Consider the following 17,223-nt stretch of genomic DNA (forward strand, 5'->3'; position numbering starts at 1 on the left):
GTATAATGATAAACTTGGTGATACTACTGCCTGTGGATGCAGTACAGTGCCACAATTTCTGTCTCCAGTATGTTTCCATATTTTTCTGGGGTTTATAAACACTTGGCTGAGGAGGCATAACAAATGCTGCGCAACACTAGTGTTCACAATCACTTTTACTTTTAGCACCTTTATTTCACCTCACATCGCATGTATGGGATGAGCTGATGTGTTTATTACCCAACGGGACAAAGAGGTAGGACTAAACAATGGACTATCGCCTTAATGGACTATTTCTGTGGTCATGATAGGTGAGGAGGACTATAAAGCGACGTATCAGCTCCAACGAGTATTTGAAACAGCTGACTGTTAATGATTTACTCTCAAAATCACAATAGATAGTCACGTGTCTTCCTGTAATATGCAGTTTTTTGTGTGGATAGCCAGACATCCACTATGGTAATCAGTTGATGTTAGAATTTTAAACACAAATGGCACCCTGCTTTCCCATGGTGCATCAGAAATTTTAATAAAATTCTGAACTCACCTTAGCAGTCATCAAGTCTCGATTATTTACTTGAAACGACTTCACATCCTTCACCCATCCACACACAAACTGGTTGTAACCATGGATTTATATAACACTATGTTTAATAAGTAGTTCACAATGTCTGGCTAACAAACAGCGAATATCTGTGGACCAGTCTGACAAACCTCATATGGGAAATATGCCCCATGATTAGGGATGGGAATTGATAAGGATTTAATGATTACGTTTTCTATTCTGCTTAACGAAAAAAGGGAGAACAAACAATGTGGATTAACACACAAACTTAGTCAGTGACTCACAGCTCAGTGATATCTATCCAGGCCTGTGTCATTTTCCTCTTCCCTCTAGGACCTAGGTTCCCAAAGTGGGGTATGGGTGCCTTCAGGGGTACGCAAATTGTCATGGGGGTACATGAATAAAAAATAATAATTGTAAACTAGAATGTAAATGGACCAGCAGTCAGGAGCCTCCATGCATTGCCTCAAATTACACATTACATTATTCGTTTTATAATTTTTAAATTATTTTTATTATATAATATTCCTAAACAGGATAGGTAAAATTCAGAGTCAAATTACACTGTAGGGACCCCATTTTAATATCACAAATTTTAAGCGTCTGTGTGCATGCGTCGTGCGTGCGTGTGTGTGATGTTAAAATTTGAGTAAGTAAGTAATAATAATTTAAACATTTTAAAAATACATTTTTATTCAGAATTTTTTTCAATTATAAATTATTAGACACTTCAGGGGACCCCACATGGGGTCATGACCCCAAGGTTGAAAATCACTGCATTTCATTAATATATTTTTTAAGTGTGCAGAAGTCGGGAGTACATGGTTTAAGATTAAATGTCTGAAGGGGTACGGGACTGTGAAAAGATTGGGAACCACTGCTCTAGGAGAAACTAGAGGCAGACAATGTGAACTAGAGCGAGTACTGCAGCCTCTGAGTCAGTTAGACTCTGTCCTTTGTCATGGTCATCTAAATGAAATACATGACAAGGTGTTTAACGTTAACAGTGGTGCTAACATGATAGGGTCAGGGTGAGTTAGTTAGTTACCAGCTGTAGTATCCAGAGCAGAGGGCATGCTAGCACTGTTGAGTTGAGATTAACTCTGGAGCAGATCCAAAACGCGTGGCGCTAAGTATGCAAATGTTTCTGCATACTGGTAGTATTCCCTCCTTTTGATGAACTATCCACTTTATTAGTGTTGCAGGTTTCCCTGTTGTCATCCTTTCTTGTGAAATATAACAAATTTCAGGCATTTGTGCCACTTGGGCGCCATGTTTCCTGCTGGCTGCACTGGTGAATGGCATTGCCACGTACCTTGCGTAACTTGCGAAAATGACAGAAAACATCACGGACGACATCGTCTGGTGCATGCAGTCACAGGACGAAAACGGTTGGGTTCATCACAGTATACTGTACCTACTCCAAACCAGGTGGCGTTAATGCACCTTCAAACCGTTTTGTCATCCTTCATTAAACAGCTAAACACAAAACTTTACCAACAAAGACAAGAAGAATAATTAATGTTGGCATTGTGAGTTCAAACAGGCAGGACCTAGAAGACCCACTGGCATCATTTAAATCAGCTGTGTGGGGAACATTTCGGGTTTCCTGTGAAGTACAACAGCGATGGCATGCGGATGGTTTATTGGACAAGGACAGTGTGTCAGCTTTGTTAGACTGCTGTGCATTATGTCCATGGAAACATATTATGCATGCTAATGCATATCAGACAGCATCATCCAGATGCAGCATTCACTGGAGCCAGTCAAAAGAAAACAGGAGTCCAACAACTTATTTCCACTGTTGTCAAGAATCCTCTAGATGTGAAAGCAGACAGGACCAAAGCCATTACTGGCTGAAGCTATTATACATTTCAACAGCTACAGTATGCATCCATATTCATTAGTAGTGGACCCAGGCTTTATTTATTAAAAGTGTTTATTAAAAGTGCTTGAGCCGTGTTACAATGTCTCATCCCATGCGCAGAATAAGCCACACGGGGGTTCCGGCCCTTTACAAGCGCACACGCGCAGTTGTTGAGCAGGACTTGTTGCCTGGCTGTACCTGCTACCTCAGTGAGAGAGTTTTCTCAACGGCAGGTGACATAGTTACTGCAAACAGATCTGCCCTGACTACTGGTGATGTAGACCAGAGGAAGGCAACTTTTATCACAGCGGGGCCACAACAATGTGTTTGTTTGATTGGACGGCCACATGTTCATTAACGCAGGAAAGAAAAAAATAGTTTTTATAGTAATGTGTGTGTTTTTCTGTCATTCTGTTTATGTGAATTTCTGTTATCCTTATATTCCTGTAAAATGTTTTTTCGAGCTGTATTGTGTATTTTTCTTGTTATTTTGCTTGTTTGTACTGCGGGTTTGCATAGTAATTTTTCATGTTTTTCTTGTCTTTTTGTGTACTGTTGTTGTCTTTTTCTGTATTTATACATTTTTCTGAGTAATTTTGTGGATTTCTGTTTTCATTTTGTTCATTTATGGAGTAGTTTTGTGGGTTTTTGGAAAATTCTCTTTGTTTTTCTCTTGTCTTTTACTGTATTTTCCTGCAATCTTGTAATTCTATGTACAGTATTTTTTAATGCATTCTTGCTTTTGTTTTGTGTATTTTTCTGTCATTTTATACGATTACTTATGGCCGTGCATAAACTTATAACCAGTTGCCTATTTCTGATGTAGACCAACTCATTTTTTTAAGATAAACTTGAAACCAGAATAATGCTTGAGTACCTTTTTTAATGTTTTTTTTTTTTAATTTGTTTTAAGCTTGAGTACCTTAAGTGGTGCATAATGACTCTACAGCTTATACCAAGTTATTCCAGGTAGCTCTAGATGGCACTTTGTTGAAAAAAGTGTTACTTGCACCTGTCTGTTAAAAAACAAATGAAAATAACCACTTTTTTTTTTTTTTTTTGCTAATTCCTGTTGTATTGAACTCGTACCAGCGACACCAGATGAAAACTAACCTCTTTTGGCTAAATCTGGCTCATTTAGAGCATGTTTGTTTATTAATGTGCATTGTTCCTTTTAAATAATCAATTAATTAAAATTAAATTCAAACAGTGACCCCAAAACCGAAGTAGCGTGACACCCCTACAATCTATAGGCACAGAAAATTACGAATGCTGCCTGGCAGACTGTCAGCCACTACGGACACACACTGTATGGGTCAACAATTTTTAATCCGGCATTACCAAATGATGTATGTTTAATATTTAGGATCTCAAATTGTCTGTATTCCTGAAGCTTTTCAAAGAGGGTGGCACCCTAGTACCCCCATTAACAAGCCGTTACTGCCGCAAATGCGTCCTTCAGCTTTTCTCTCTGCGGATCGCTACAACAGATATCCGTTTAACTCAGTCTCATCACCATTTATTGGGTTTTTGACCAACACTGCTGAGAAAACATGCAGGGGCAGGTTGTGCACATTGGAGATTGCCGTGTATTGAATATCAGAGTACATATTGAACAGAACAGAGACAAGAGACTGTCTAATTCAATTCAACTTTGTTTATATAGCACTAATTATGACAATAGTCATTTCATAGTGCTCTGTTTAATAAAAGGAATCCATTTCACAAGCTGCTCTGAAGCTTATGGATGTCTGTCTATTAGACATTACATGATGACAACATAAGTAAATGTGCTGCCACCATGTAATGACCTTACTAAAACATACAACGCAAAATATGCAAATATATGGCTCAGGAGCCTGATCCGGACTGAGGGCCACCTATTGAGTACCCCTGGTCTATATGCTCTTTATACTAAACAAATGTATAGTGTAGTTCACTATGAAATAACAAGTGCCATGCACCTGTATGTAGTTACATCCCCTGTAGTAATACTAGTCTAGACATTATTGTTTTTCTAAAACATTGTTCCTTCATGACTGTAAAAAAGGTCCTTCTAATTCAGTTTGTTACAGTGCTTCTATGTTTTCCTTTAGCACAACACTGCTGGAGTGAACTGTGACCAATGCACTGAGGGCTTTTACAGACCTTATGGAGTGTCTCCTGAGTCACCTGCAGGATGTATACGTAAGTCTGTCAACAATATAAAACTATTAAACTGTTAAACTCAGTTTAGTTAAGAAGGGAATTAATTTTTATCACTTGAATAAGAATTTACTTAATAATAACTTTTGTTACAATAGCTCTCAAGGTTAAGACATTATAGCAAAGGTGAAAAAAGAAACATAAGGCAAGGTATATGATTACAATGTAAACATAGAGTCAAAATCAGTAATTATATTAACATTTGAAATTGAATATAGTTTTGCATGACAATATAAGTATAATAGTATGTACAAGTGTGATCTACACTCCTACAGTCTACAGTGTACAACCAAAAAGTTGTTGGAGACTGATTTGCACTTGTAATTAGAATTGGATGTATTTTGATTTTAGTCTGTTGGGTTAAAATTAGAACATGTGAAGTTTTTTGGCCACAGGCAGGAATAGTTTCTTGTGGCAATCTGTTGACTACCGTGGTAGGATCAGCCTGGTGCTGAAGGTGCTCCTCTGGTTGACCAGCACATCATGTTGTGGGTGGAACAAGATGGAGTTTAACTTTGACAGCTTTCACCCTTTTGTCTGCTCATCAGATCATCATAAAGTATAACCATAAAAAAGGAAAACTGTCAGCTCAGTGAAAAACTGATACAGTTGCAGTCTCCCTATGCAGTTATTTGACCCTTGTACATGGGACTAATGAGATATGCCAAAACAAAAGTCTTATTTAAAGCCAGGCATTAGGGTCTTGTTTTAGACAGACGTTAGCGGCACCAGTGCACAGACATCAGCGCCATCAGTGCTGGCATTGTTGCTAATTTGAGCCCCTCTAATGTTTACATTGTTTTATTGGTCCAGGGCTGTTCCCTGGAGTAAAAATAGCTGCCAGTTGTTTTTAGATGTTATAGAGTTAAACTGTGTGCTCGTGCTCCCAGCACAGTTTAACACAAGTCATCAGCACAAGTAAATTGTCTAATTTAATTTCATTTTATATATACATATACAGTATGTGTATATTTATATATATACTGTATATATATATTAGGAGTGTGCATCTCTACCGTATGAGGCGATCCGATACGCATATCGATACACGGGTTATGATTTTATTCACTAACGATACATTTTAAGACATTACGATTCGATGCAATCCAATGCTCTTATCTATTTGTTTGGTGAAAAAACTTAAAGAGAAATGTATCAGTCATTGTGTTTATTTATCAAATACACACAGACAACAAAGACGTTGAAAAAAATTATTCAACACTAAAAACATGTCAATGTTTACTAATGGCACACAATAGAGAAAACTGTAGAAGAGGATGAAAACAATTTTTATTTTGAATTACTTACTGTTTTTGTTCTGCCATTTGGTAATAATAATATAAAGAACAAAAGGCAAGCTGTGCATCAAGTGACATTAACACAGTAACATAAGTGCAAGAAAAAATAAAGTGGCACACTGAAAACTAAACAGCAGCTTTAGGAAGTGCTAGTTTAGAAGTTAATTAAAGTGCCATTCTGCTGTGAACTGTGCATCTAGGTCTTCAGCACTATGAACAGTGCAAAATCTCCCCGAACAGGAGCATATTATTCTTTTTTTTATTTTCCACTAATTAATTCCTGTTTTTAGTTAACTGTTTGAGAGACAAAATGTCAATGCATTCTTGTACACTCAGTTTCTTTATCTCCACTATAAGTCTAAGTGTAGGCAGGTCCCCGCGCAGCAGGAGCCGCCAGGGTGGAGCCGCCAGGGTGGAGCACGTAGCAACTGGTAAATCTTCGCCAGCCAGTACATGGCAGGCTAAAGCGGAGCCACCGGGATCAGTATATGGCCGTGCTCCCTCACCCTGGACAGAGTGGGGGGTATCGGGGCCAATGGGGGAAATACGTACAGTAAAGAAGCATGCTACGCCGAGGGGAGCATCCGTGTTCCGCAGAGAGAAGAACATTGTGCACCGCGTGTTTTCCCTTGCGGCGAATAGGTCAACCTCGTGCATCTCCCACAATGAGAGGAGACGACCACAACTCCACAGGATCAGTTTGCGTGCCAGCAAATGCAACCAACGGGAACGCAGCCCGCCCCTGGCGGTTGACGTACGGTCGTGGTATTGTCCGTCCTCACCAGGACATGATGTCCCATGGGAAACGGAAGCAAGCGGAACACCGCTGAAAGCACCAAATGATTTACGTGAGAGCGCCGGAGGCCCGCATCTCACAGACCCCTCACAGACCATCCCTCGTGGACCCCACCACAGCCCGTTAGGCTGGCATCTGTGGAGACCACCTTCCTGGACGTAACGGTGCCCATAGGTACACAGTGCGTCAGAAGAACCAAGGCTCGCCAGTGGAACCTGTATTTTCTGAGACACTTCTTCAGAGCCTGTAAATCTAATCTAGGGTAGTGTGAGTACCTGTCCCCTGTCCAGTCCCCTCCCCCCCAGTTTCAGGACCAGAAAATACCTGGAGTAGAAACTGCTCTGAGACAGCGTGGGAGCGAAAAACATGGTCCATGTCTCCCTGGGCATGAGAGTGTATTATGTCGGCAAACCAAGGAGGGATAGATGCAAATTGCAGCCTGTATCCCCCTGATTTTGTCCGCAATATCCAAGGTGGTGCCCTTTGTCGGCGGGACAGGGCATGTTGTGCTGCTCGCCCCAGGTGACAGCGTGATGATGGGAGCCCCGCCACCCCCAACCCGGAGGGGGCTGAGGCACCGTTACCATGCTGTTTATTGGGGTAGAATTTGCTTTTACATGATGCGATGTACACATCACTTTTATTTGATTTGGTGTACCATGTTGTGATGCTGTATGTTAAGATCCTCTTGATGGCAGAGTGGTAGAAAGATGTTGTGTTTGTGGTCCAGGAGAGAGTGTTCATGATATGTGTGCCTCAGAATTTGTAGCTGTCCACTATTTCAACACAGTCACTGTTTATGGAGATGGGGAGAGGGTAATATATTAAATTACCACTCTCCGACAGTGCATTGTAGAATAGTCACATAGCATCAAACATAGTCTTGGTAAAGCAAAACCGAATGAGACTAGCCATTCTTAGAGCCCGTGCTGCACTGATCGTGGGACTTGACAAAATCTTGGGTGTCTTTGAGAGATGCGAGCCACTGTCTCTTTCCACCCTTGGTCATAACCATTAGCTTAGCCAGGTAGTGGAGGGCTGGTTTGAGGCCTAGGTTGCAGAGCTCCCTCATAACGTCCTGGTACACTGTTTGCTGTTCTTCCAGGGCAAATGTGGATTGGAGAGTCTTTGTACTTCAGTTTGCCTCTCAACTTGTGAGTTTCCCACACCACCAGCTCCCTGGCCTGAAATCTGTGGAAGCCTGGCTTAGCTGTTAGCAAGCAATGGGCATGGTCCAGCTCCGGGGCCGACGTTAACGTATGTCCACCAAAAACTTTGACTAGGAGTTGAGAGAAGAGCGTTGTTGGGTGTGGATCTTCAATGTTTTCAAAGCTATGAGCTTAGCTTTCAGCCTAGCATTCTCCTCAGCCACGGATGTTAGCTTGGTATCCATGGCCAGCACATCCTGGCTCGTTATGTCAACAGATAACTCGAGCAAAGAGAGACGCTGCTGATCCAAAAGTGTGGTCTGAATGCCATCTAGCTTGTTCTCAAGTTTGGAAAAGGCAGTGTTATATTCCAACAAGAGAGAAGTATTCTGATCAGCTAGCAATGTTGTTAGCGTAGCCATGATGGTGCTCGCGGCCAAGTCCTCCTTTTTTTGCTCCTCTTTCTTGGATCTGATAGACATGTTCTCACTCAGCACAAAATGTTATTAATGCTGTTCAATGTCAGCAGCAGTTATTGCTTTCAGTCAAGCTATACAGAACAGTAAAAGTTTATTTAGTGGGAGGGTGGAAAAGGGCGGCTACTCCATCTTGTTGCCCGACCAGAAGTCTGTAATTCAAAATTTTCTGAGAGGACACTGGACCTTCTTTTTGCTCTGTATTTGAGCTTTAGAAATGTGTATTAGAGGATGAAGATTCACACATTTAGAATTGATGCTTGACTTCAGTTTTGGTTCGGTCACACCAGGCATTGAACATTTTAAATTTAAAACAGCTTATTACGTTGGAATCAAACAACATCTTGTCTCCGTGGTTATAAAGCAGGACTCTCTGTGGGATCACAGACACACTCAAAGTCCACTTTTCATTATTTTCCTTAAACCTGCAACTCATCACACTCACAGCTTACAGGGTATTGATGACAGATGATGATGACTGATGCGCTCATCATTTCTCAATGTAAGAAGTTCCTACAGTAGCTTTAAAAAATTGGGCTTACCACACAAGTGAATGTAAATGTATGAGAATAAAAATCTATTTTTACTTTTGCTCGGACAGAAAAATGCGGCCGATCCAAACACTGCAATAATCTGATCGAATAAACACCTTGGCCCGGTCCGCCCCCTTGTAAATGAATCACTTTAGACTTTAGACTGCCTTCATTCACAGCCTAAGCTCATTGGGTCTATTTACATGCAGTGGGCGTGTCAGGAATCTGGAAAATGCTTATTAGGGATCAAAGGGAACAAAGGGATGTTCAAAAAGTTTAACATCTAACAAATCAAGGCAAGAAGTCTCAGTTAACTGACTGCATTCACCAACCCACACAACTGTAGTGTTGAGCATAACAGGGTATACATAAAAAACACTAAATGGCTAATAATGCTATATTCAGAGCCTCTTATGTTTAGCTAACCAGACACTTTATGGGTCATTCCAAAATTGGAGGACATTTCACGTCCCAGCCATTCAATTTCAGAAAATCCATGTACAAATTTTTAAAGCAATTAGTTGACGAGTTGACAAACTTGTACTTGTCTGGCACCAAATTTAAATAAACTTGAAGAAAATACTAATTGAAAATATTTTTAAAAAAAAGTGTCTGGAGTTCCCCCTAAAATTGCATTTTTCTCTTGTAGCACCCCCTTGATGACCAAACTGAACTTCAACTAAAACACTAGATGTCTCTCGTATATTGTTTTAACCCTGTAAAGCCTGAATCATTAAACAATTCCAGTGTTGTGAAACTGGAGCCTTTATTGGTCCTTATGAACAACCAAAAAAATAAAAATATTCCAATATCATATTCCATTTATGAGTTTTAATTTGTATCATATGTGATACATCTGGTCTCAAAGCTCAAAAAAACATTTTCCAACAAAAAATAATAACGTCAACAAATTAGTAATTCCTTACATACATAAATACATTTTGAGTGCTAGTTTCATGCAAAAATGAGATATCCACCAATGGAACTGGCACAGTGAAGTCTATAACATATAACATTTTACTAAACTTTTTATTTTGTATGGTGGTGGCCTGAAAACAGTTCCTGTCCTAGATCAGATAGAGAAGCACTCAGCATTTCTCACAGTACACATGGGAAAAGTAGTGGCTTTGAATCTCTGTCTGTTTCCTATGTTGTTCACAAAATTATGCAATTTAAGCATTTATTTAGTTTACTTGAAAAATAAAATACTTCTTGTTGCTCTGCCTATTGACATTTCAGTAAAATGTGAATGTATTTCTTAATCTTTTCAAAATTGGAAAAATTATTCCTCTAAAACTACCTTTGCACATCTTTCCTCATAATTGACAATCCTGGACAGTTACTAGAAAGGAATCTGCTGAACTAATTACTGCCCCACGGTGGATTATTCTCGTATTGAATGTACAGTATATACCATAATCTCAGGACTATAAGCCGCTACTTTTTTTCCCACGCTTTGAACCCTGCGGCTTAAACAATGACTCGGCTAATTTGTGGATTTTTTCCAGTTTTCAAGCTTAATGCCACAATAAAATTGAGTTTCGTCACATTAGACCAGCTGGACCAATGAAACTGTTCACATGAAATTGTTCGCGCTCTCACTCAATCATTTTGGTCAGTTATTTCGTCATGCACACACACTCATCATGGCAAAGACATCAGTGTTGTCCAGGTGTGCCCCAGCCATCTGCAACAGTTGTTGAACAGTTGTTATTCCTTTCTGTAAGAAAGTTGCAGACATTAATGGAACTTCTTTCAAAGGAGTTCCCAGACGTGCCCCTGGGAGTATTGGTTCTCTGAGCAGCCAGTGTAGGGATGTAGTTGAGTCCTGTCTTTCCGTCTCCACACTTTCATCACATTGGCATAAAAAAGTGGCAAACAGTTCATATTGAAGTTGGAACAATCAACAGAAAACAGCGTTTTCCCAGATCCCAAGTTACCAACCTGACCAAAAAAGACATCTGCAACCGGCCTCCACGATAAAATCTGAGGACCATAGAGGTAACTTTGTAGAAACTAAACGCTGCCTTCCCGCTAAATAGACGAACCAATCCCTATCCTCCTTCTTTTGGTCAGAACAAAACACTTTGCGGTACCCAGTGGAGATTATCCCAAAATAAATCAACAATGAAGCTTTGCACTTTCTGTAACAAATCTTGTGGAGGTTCCAACACAGCGGTGCAAAAAGGTCGATGCCACTAGATTATTGATGTGTGTGTCCCATGTAGGACATTCTAGGGAAAAGCTAATTCCATTTCTTTAGCCTGTCTTCCATGTTCTCTGGGGATAGGCTTCGATAGACATTCCATTTTTGGTTGTTAAAATTAATGTTTATTATTTGTATTGTATTGTATATGTTGGAAGACAGCCAAGAACAAATACAAATCTATCTAAAGAATATCAAAGCAAAAGACCTACAGGGCGGGATCGAGTCGATTTCCTTCTGCTCGCTATATTGCACTATTGCATGTGAATTAGTGGGATCTCCTGAGTCCTTGCTGCAACAGATAAACAGCACAGAAGGAGGCGGTGGGGATTGTGCTGCAGTTATGCAGTGGGGCAGTTTCGGAGCAGATATGCATCCAGTGGAAATCCAGTTAGGAACATCTACAACAAACACATGATAATTGGATTATTGTTAAAGCTAATTTGGATCATAGAATGCAATAACATAACGGCTGTATATGTGTTTGCTGCGTCTTATGTTTTTGCTTATACCCTGTATTATTTTATCTGCACTGTATTGTAAGATATAACCATGCAGTCTTTTAAAAGCTCTTCTTAGGTAGGTTTAAAAAAAAGAGAAATCATGTTTTTGTGAAATAAAAATATTTCTGCCAGAAAGCTGCAGGATGCAGGCTACCTGCGTTCATTAGGAAAGGAAATCAGCTAGTTTCAGCAAATAGTATTTGGCACACATTGAAATAAAATCAGCATCTGTGCATTACATAACACATGAAAGACGATGCTTACACATGTATAACAGAAATGACTTATTGTTAATTAAAAGTCAAACACCTACTTCAGGTGGCACTTTTTTTTTAATAGAAATGACAATTGTTATATTGTCTATCTAACCGTTGTAGCTATAACTATAGAACTTGTTAAAACCTGACATACCACTTTCAGGTGGTGCTTTTTTTTTGCATATATTGCAAAGAATCATGATTGTATGCTCTGTGGTCTAGGTCAATGATTTAACTGAATTCTTCATAATTTATTATTTAATTGATTGATAACGTAACACCTTATTTGTTAATACTACTGTGGGTTCTTCCAGTCTGTGTTAAACTAAAATTAATTTACTAATACAGTGTGACTATAAAAGGTGATTTCATGTTTGTCTTAAATAATACAGTGAGCACGTTACACGTATTCTATCCACTTGTGTCCTTATTTGCATGTTTGGTATTTAAGTAATCTAAACTAACTAAAATGAATCAGTCACATTACTTTATTATAGTGATAATCCTCCCTGTTATGCTACATTTTTCACAGAAAGGAAACTGTGATTATTCATCCCTCCACATAACCCTGGCTGTCTGAGTGCTGCTTCTCAAGTTACCTGAGCAAAGTTCCACACACTACATGATATTCTGTAATCCACACAAACACACATGTACGCACATGCAACTATCACCCTAAGACAAACGTTTGATGCTATTTGAATGTGAGCATCATGTCAAAGACAATAGAAAGGTGCATGAAAACTGGTTAAAAATGATTTTCTTGAGCAGGGGTTTCCAAAGTGTGGGAAAGTGAGCCCCCCTTTAGAGACCACAAATACAGTGGCAACACAACACCTTAACCAACTGAGCTGGGGAGGAAGAGACATAAAGCCTGAGAAATACCTGATACAGGCTGTCACACACATTGTCCCTATCTCCTTCTCCTTTGTGTGATAATGTTTACCACAATTTTTTTCTGGTTTATTTTTTCACTCCGCTGAAGAACTCTGGCACCCCCAAGGGGAGGCACGCCCCACACTTTGAAAACCTAGCATAAGGACATTTTCTTAAACCTAATCATTTTCATTTAATGTGTAAAAAAAATAATACTACCAGCATCACATTCAGCAACCAGACCTTGTGTCGAACAGAATGAAGTTTGACTCTGAACGCGGCTGGTAGGAAGGTAGGCAGGTGCAAGTGCCCATCATCACTGCTTTCAGTTTTAATTACCATCGTACTGTGATATATAATTTCCTCTTTTGGATTTAAATGAAGATATAAGAAATATTGCTGGAGTTATAGTTGGAGTGAAAGCTCCGGTTTCATGCAGATACACACAGCCAGGCGGGCGGGTGGCGCTGGGACTCGTTTCATGTTGATTTCTTGTGGTGAAGCGTTGCAATGTGTGCCCGCACACTGTGTGTCTGCTGCACTAATGTATATTTTGCTTGCTTTTAAAATGTAATCCCCCTACATAATCTCAGTTTTTACAAAGTATACCTGTAATCTGATTACATATTTTTTTTAAATACTGCAACAGATTACAGTTAAAAATATTTTGTATTCAGATTACGTAATGCCGTTTCTTGCAATCTGTTACTCCCCAAGCCTGGCTGTAGCTACATGTAGCCCTCTGAATAAACGCCAACCCCTACTCTGTAGCCTGACGCGCAAGCCCCAAACTACGTGTAAAGTCTGTCAGCATGATCAATTTGGACTCTTTGCATTTAATTGAGAAAGTACTTGATCCGCTTTATAGATATCATTACTTGAATGTGGGAATAAAGCAGTGTGCACAACAGATGATTCATTCCACAATGGTTACGGAGAACCCATTTAGAGACAGAGCTCAGGAATGCACAGCGCAGGAGACAAAGCTGGGCACTGACAGTGAGGGTCTGTTCAAAGCTGCATCTCACGGTCTCAATGAGAAGAGGAACAGATTTCAATGAGATACTGCAGAAAAACTACTCTTCATTAGGAACTTAAAGGCCCTTTTTCTTTTTAAGATGGAACACATTTAATTTTTACTATCTTTCAGAAGTCCAGTCAGTTATAGGTCTATATATGAGGGAGACCGTGGCTCATTGGTAGAGTGGGGCGTCTAGTAATCTATGGGTTGGGGGTTCGAATCCTGCTCTATCCATGTTATATTTGTTGTGTCCTTGGCCAAGGCACGTTACCAGCATCGCCTTCTATGAATGAGTATGAATTGTGCTTGAATGTGGGTGGTGGTCAGATGGGCCATAGGTGCGAAATGGCAGCCACACTTCTGACAGTGTGCCTCATGGCAGCTGTGGCTACATTGCAGGGTACTATTGTGACTGGTTTGTGATGAATAATGGTTCTGTACTATTTAAATCCAAGCCATTATTATTTAATGTACATGAGTGGGGTCAAGCTTAACATTTTCTTTTGTATTTTCCATCCATTTTTATGGCACTTCTTGTAGTGTTGAACTTTGACAGCATGTGTAGATAAAGAAAGACTGATGGTTTATAAACAATGTATCCAACAGATCAAGATTCTTTTCAACTTTCTTTGTTTTTACAACATGCTCACCACTCCTTTCACTTCTTTATTTTCAGTGCCCTCGATTAATCTTGTTTTTTTAAATTTTATTTTCAGTATTAGGGTGAGGTGGTACTGTACTATAGGTTCACCGATTTTTTTGATTTTAGCATTTTTTTCACCCATGCATAAGTGTGTGTTTTTTGCATTTCAGCTTATTTTGTTCATTTTTTCCTCCTCTTCATAACCTGATGTCATTAGCATAGTCAAATCCATCTTCTGCCCTTTTCTGTTTCGTGTCCTGTTTCATTATCTTTCTTAAACAACACTAGTAGCATATATTTCTTTTTCCTAATAATATTTAGGGTATCTCGTGAACCAGGCCACCACCAAATCCCCTGCGGGCCCTATTATAGGTGAGTTAGACAAATAATTATATTGTGCAGTGAGTCAAAAATGAGCTCATGTCAATTCTGTCTTTATTGTCTTTTTTGCGTTCTAGGTCCTAGTGCCTGCCCTGTTGGTTATTTCAATTCACCAAATTGTCAGCGTGAGTATTTGACACAATTATATTTTGTCTTATTATGATATTGGAGGTCTTTAATGCCATGTTTGGCAGACAAGAGTTATACTCGGGGACTGCTTTGTGAGAGCTAACTGCTTAAAGGAACAACCTTCTTCTAAATTTCCTTTTTTGGTTTCCCCATAAGCTGGAAAACTCAATACAAATGATATGGTATGGTATGGTAGTAAGACGCAGACCTGTAGCCATTGACTTTTATGAAACCTCATTAATCAAAAAATGCAGCACAATGACTACTCTGCATACTAACAAGCATCTGTAAACTTACTTGATTTTATAAATAACAAGATCAATCAAAGAGTGCAAACCTCCACCAAGTGCCAAATATCCTCTTTGCCAGATAGGTACCATTTTTTTTCACAGTTATCTGGATCAGTTATCCTGATCATGGTACCTTAATCATTCATACTTTAAGGCTTGAAACAAATGTCTATTCCCATCAATGACAGGGATGCAAACAGACTAGTTTATTGTCAAAACACAAAAAATACAAGACACTGTCATCTTAAGGATCCCAGAAGTAGAGTATCTTTATTCATCCCCAATGGGTAAATTTACTGTCATGACAGCTCAATAAAATGTGCAACAAAAATGACAAAAGAAGGCAACACAGAGAAACCCAAAAGACACCCCAAAAATAATGCAATGAGGATAAAATAAAGTTATATATAAATAGAAATATAGATTAAAAAAAAATATAGAAAATTATTAAAGGATACAGATACAGTATATACATATTTACAGGTGGGGGCAAGGAGAGATATTACGTATTTACAGGCCCTCCACAGTCTGATGCAGAGATGCCTCAGACTGTTTTAATGTACTGTCGTACAGCGGTGGGAATGAATGACCTGTGGTAGCGCTCAGTCTGACACTGAGTGTTTCAGTCTGACACTGAAGGAACTGCTCAGACCCTCCACAGTCTGATGCAGTGGGTCAGAGGTGTCATTCATGATGGATCCTCCTATCACCCACCACCTCCAGCAGGTCCAGAGATCAACCCAGGACATCACTGGCCCTCCTGACCAGCTTGTTCAGTCTCTTAATGTCCCGGGCAGTGCTGCCCGCTCCCCAGCAGACCACAGTGTAGTGGATAGTAGAGGCTACCACAGGGTCATAAAAAGTCAGAAGGAGGGGTCTGCTGAACCCAAACAACCTCAGTCTCATCAGGAGGTGACTCTGGTCCTTCCTGTACACGGCGGCAGTGTTGTGAGGCCATTCCAGTTAAAGCTGTTCACCTGCTCAATGTCTGAGCCCTGGATGTTCAACGGTGTGTGTGGTGGAGACCTTCTCCTTCTCCTTGAGGGGCGTTCTCTATAGAGTTAATATAAGAGTCAAACGATGCACGGCAAAACAATGATCTTGTCTGTGGCCTCGACTGCACTGTGTGACATGACAGGACAGTCTGACAGTGAGCGAGTGAAAGGCATTCAAGCTAAGGGAGGATAAAAACAGAACATCACTGGTGGTTCTCTACACTCTATGGTGTCACGGCAAATTTGTGGTTGACCTCATTTGGAGACATGATTTATTGCTCCGGTTGAGTGATGGAGTCCAGGCGAGGCATTGATGATTTTATAAAAAAGGTTTATTATAAAACTAAATAAAAAAGAGTACAAAGATGGACAAAATTAGTGACCGCCCGGGCGGACGTCCGATGATTGAGTGGCCCACAGTTCTAACTCATCACGTATATTCCCCCTCAGTGAAAAGAGAGTGAAAAGAGACAGTTTCTTCTTTAGGTCAAAACAACCAGTTCTCTGGTATCTCCTGATTGTCGTGAGTGTTGGAGGTGTGTGCGTGTATGGTGTTTGTGTGTATGAATGGATGTGTATTGGGTGTGTATGTGTGACTATGTGAGTGTGTGTAGGCATGTGAGTGTGTGATGCCTCCGTGTCTGAGGGATAAGATGTGTTTTGGGAAGCTGACCTCGAGAGGAGAGCAGAAAACATGAGACAGCAGAAATGAAAAGTCTCAACTTAAAGCCTTAAAAAGAATAAGGTCTATGAGTAAATATGTTACTAAACATGACTAACAATTTTTGCCCTGACAATGGACTGTATTGCTTTACCGGGGCTGCAAACATTATAAAGGACCCATCCCACCTCGGTCACAACATGTTCAAAATGCTGCTTTCAGGCCGGTGCTACAGGTTACACAAGACCTAGGGGGTATTTAATCAAAATGTTCTAAATAGAACCATGCTTACGGCATGATGCCTGGTTTGTTTACCCAAGCTATCTCTGACCATGCTGGTTTTTATCATTTGATCAAACCCTTCTGAACTTGAAGAGCAGTGGTTAAGCCAAGC

The 17,223-nt window shown here is 40.0% G+C and overlaps 1 protein-coding gene across 1 annotated transcript in view; it reads left to right on the forward strand.

Annotated features, from left to right (window-relative positions):
• The window catches only part of LOC114478811 (laminin subunit alpha-3-like), a 93,317-nt gene that overhangs the window by 40,972 nt on the left and 35,122 nt on the right, over positions 1-17,223 (forward strand). Inside the window, exons 9-11 of the mRNA XM_028472093.1 lie at positions 4,508-4,598; positions 14,695-14,745; positions 14,832-14,879. Coding sequence (XP_028327894.1) covers positions 4,508-4,598; positions 14,695-14,745; positions 14,832-14,879 — 190 coding nt within the window. The remainder of the gene's footprint in view (positions 1-4,507; positions 4,599-14,694; positions 14,746-14,831; positions 14,880-17,223) is intronic.

This window comes from Gouania willdenowi, chromosome 17, assembly GCF_900634775.1.
Source record: "Gouania willdenowi chromosome 17, fGouWil2.1, whole genome shotgun sequence".
In the NCBI taxonomy this organism is placed as follows: Eukaryota; Metazoa; Chordata; class Actinopteri; order Blenniiformes; family Gobiesocidae; genus Gouania; species Gouania willdenowi.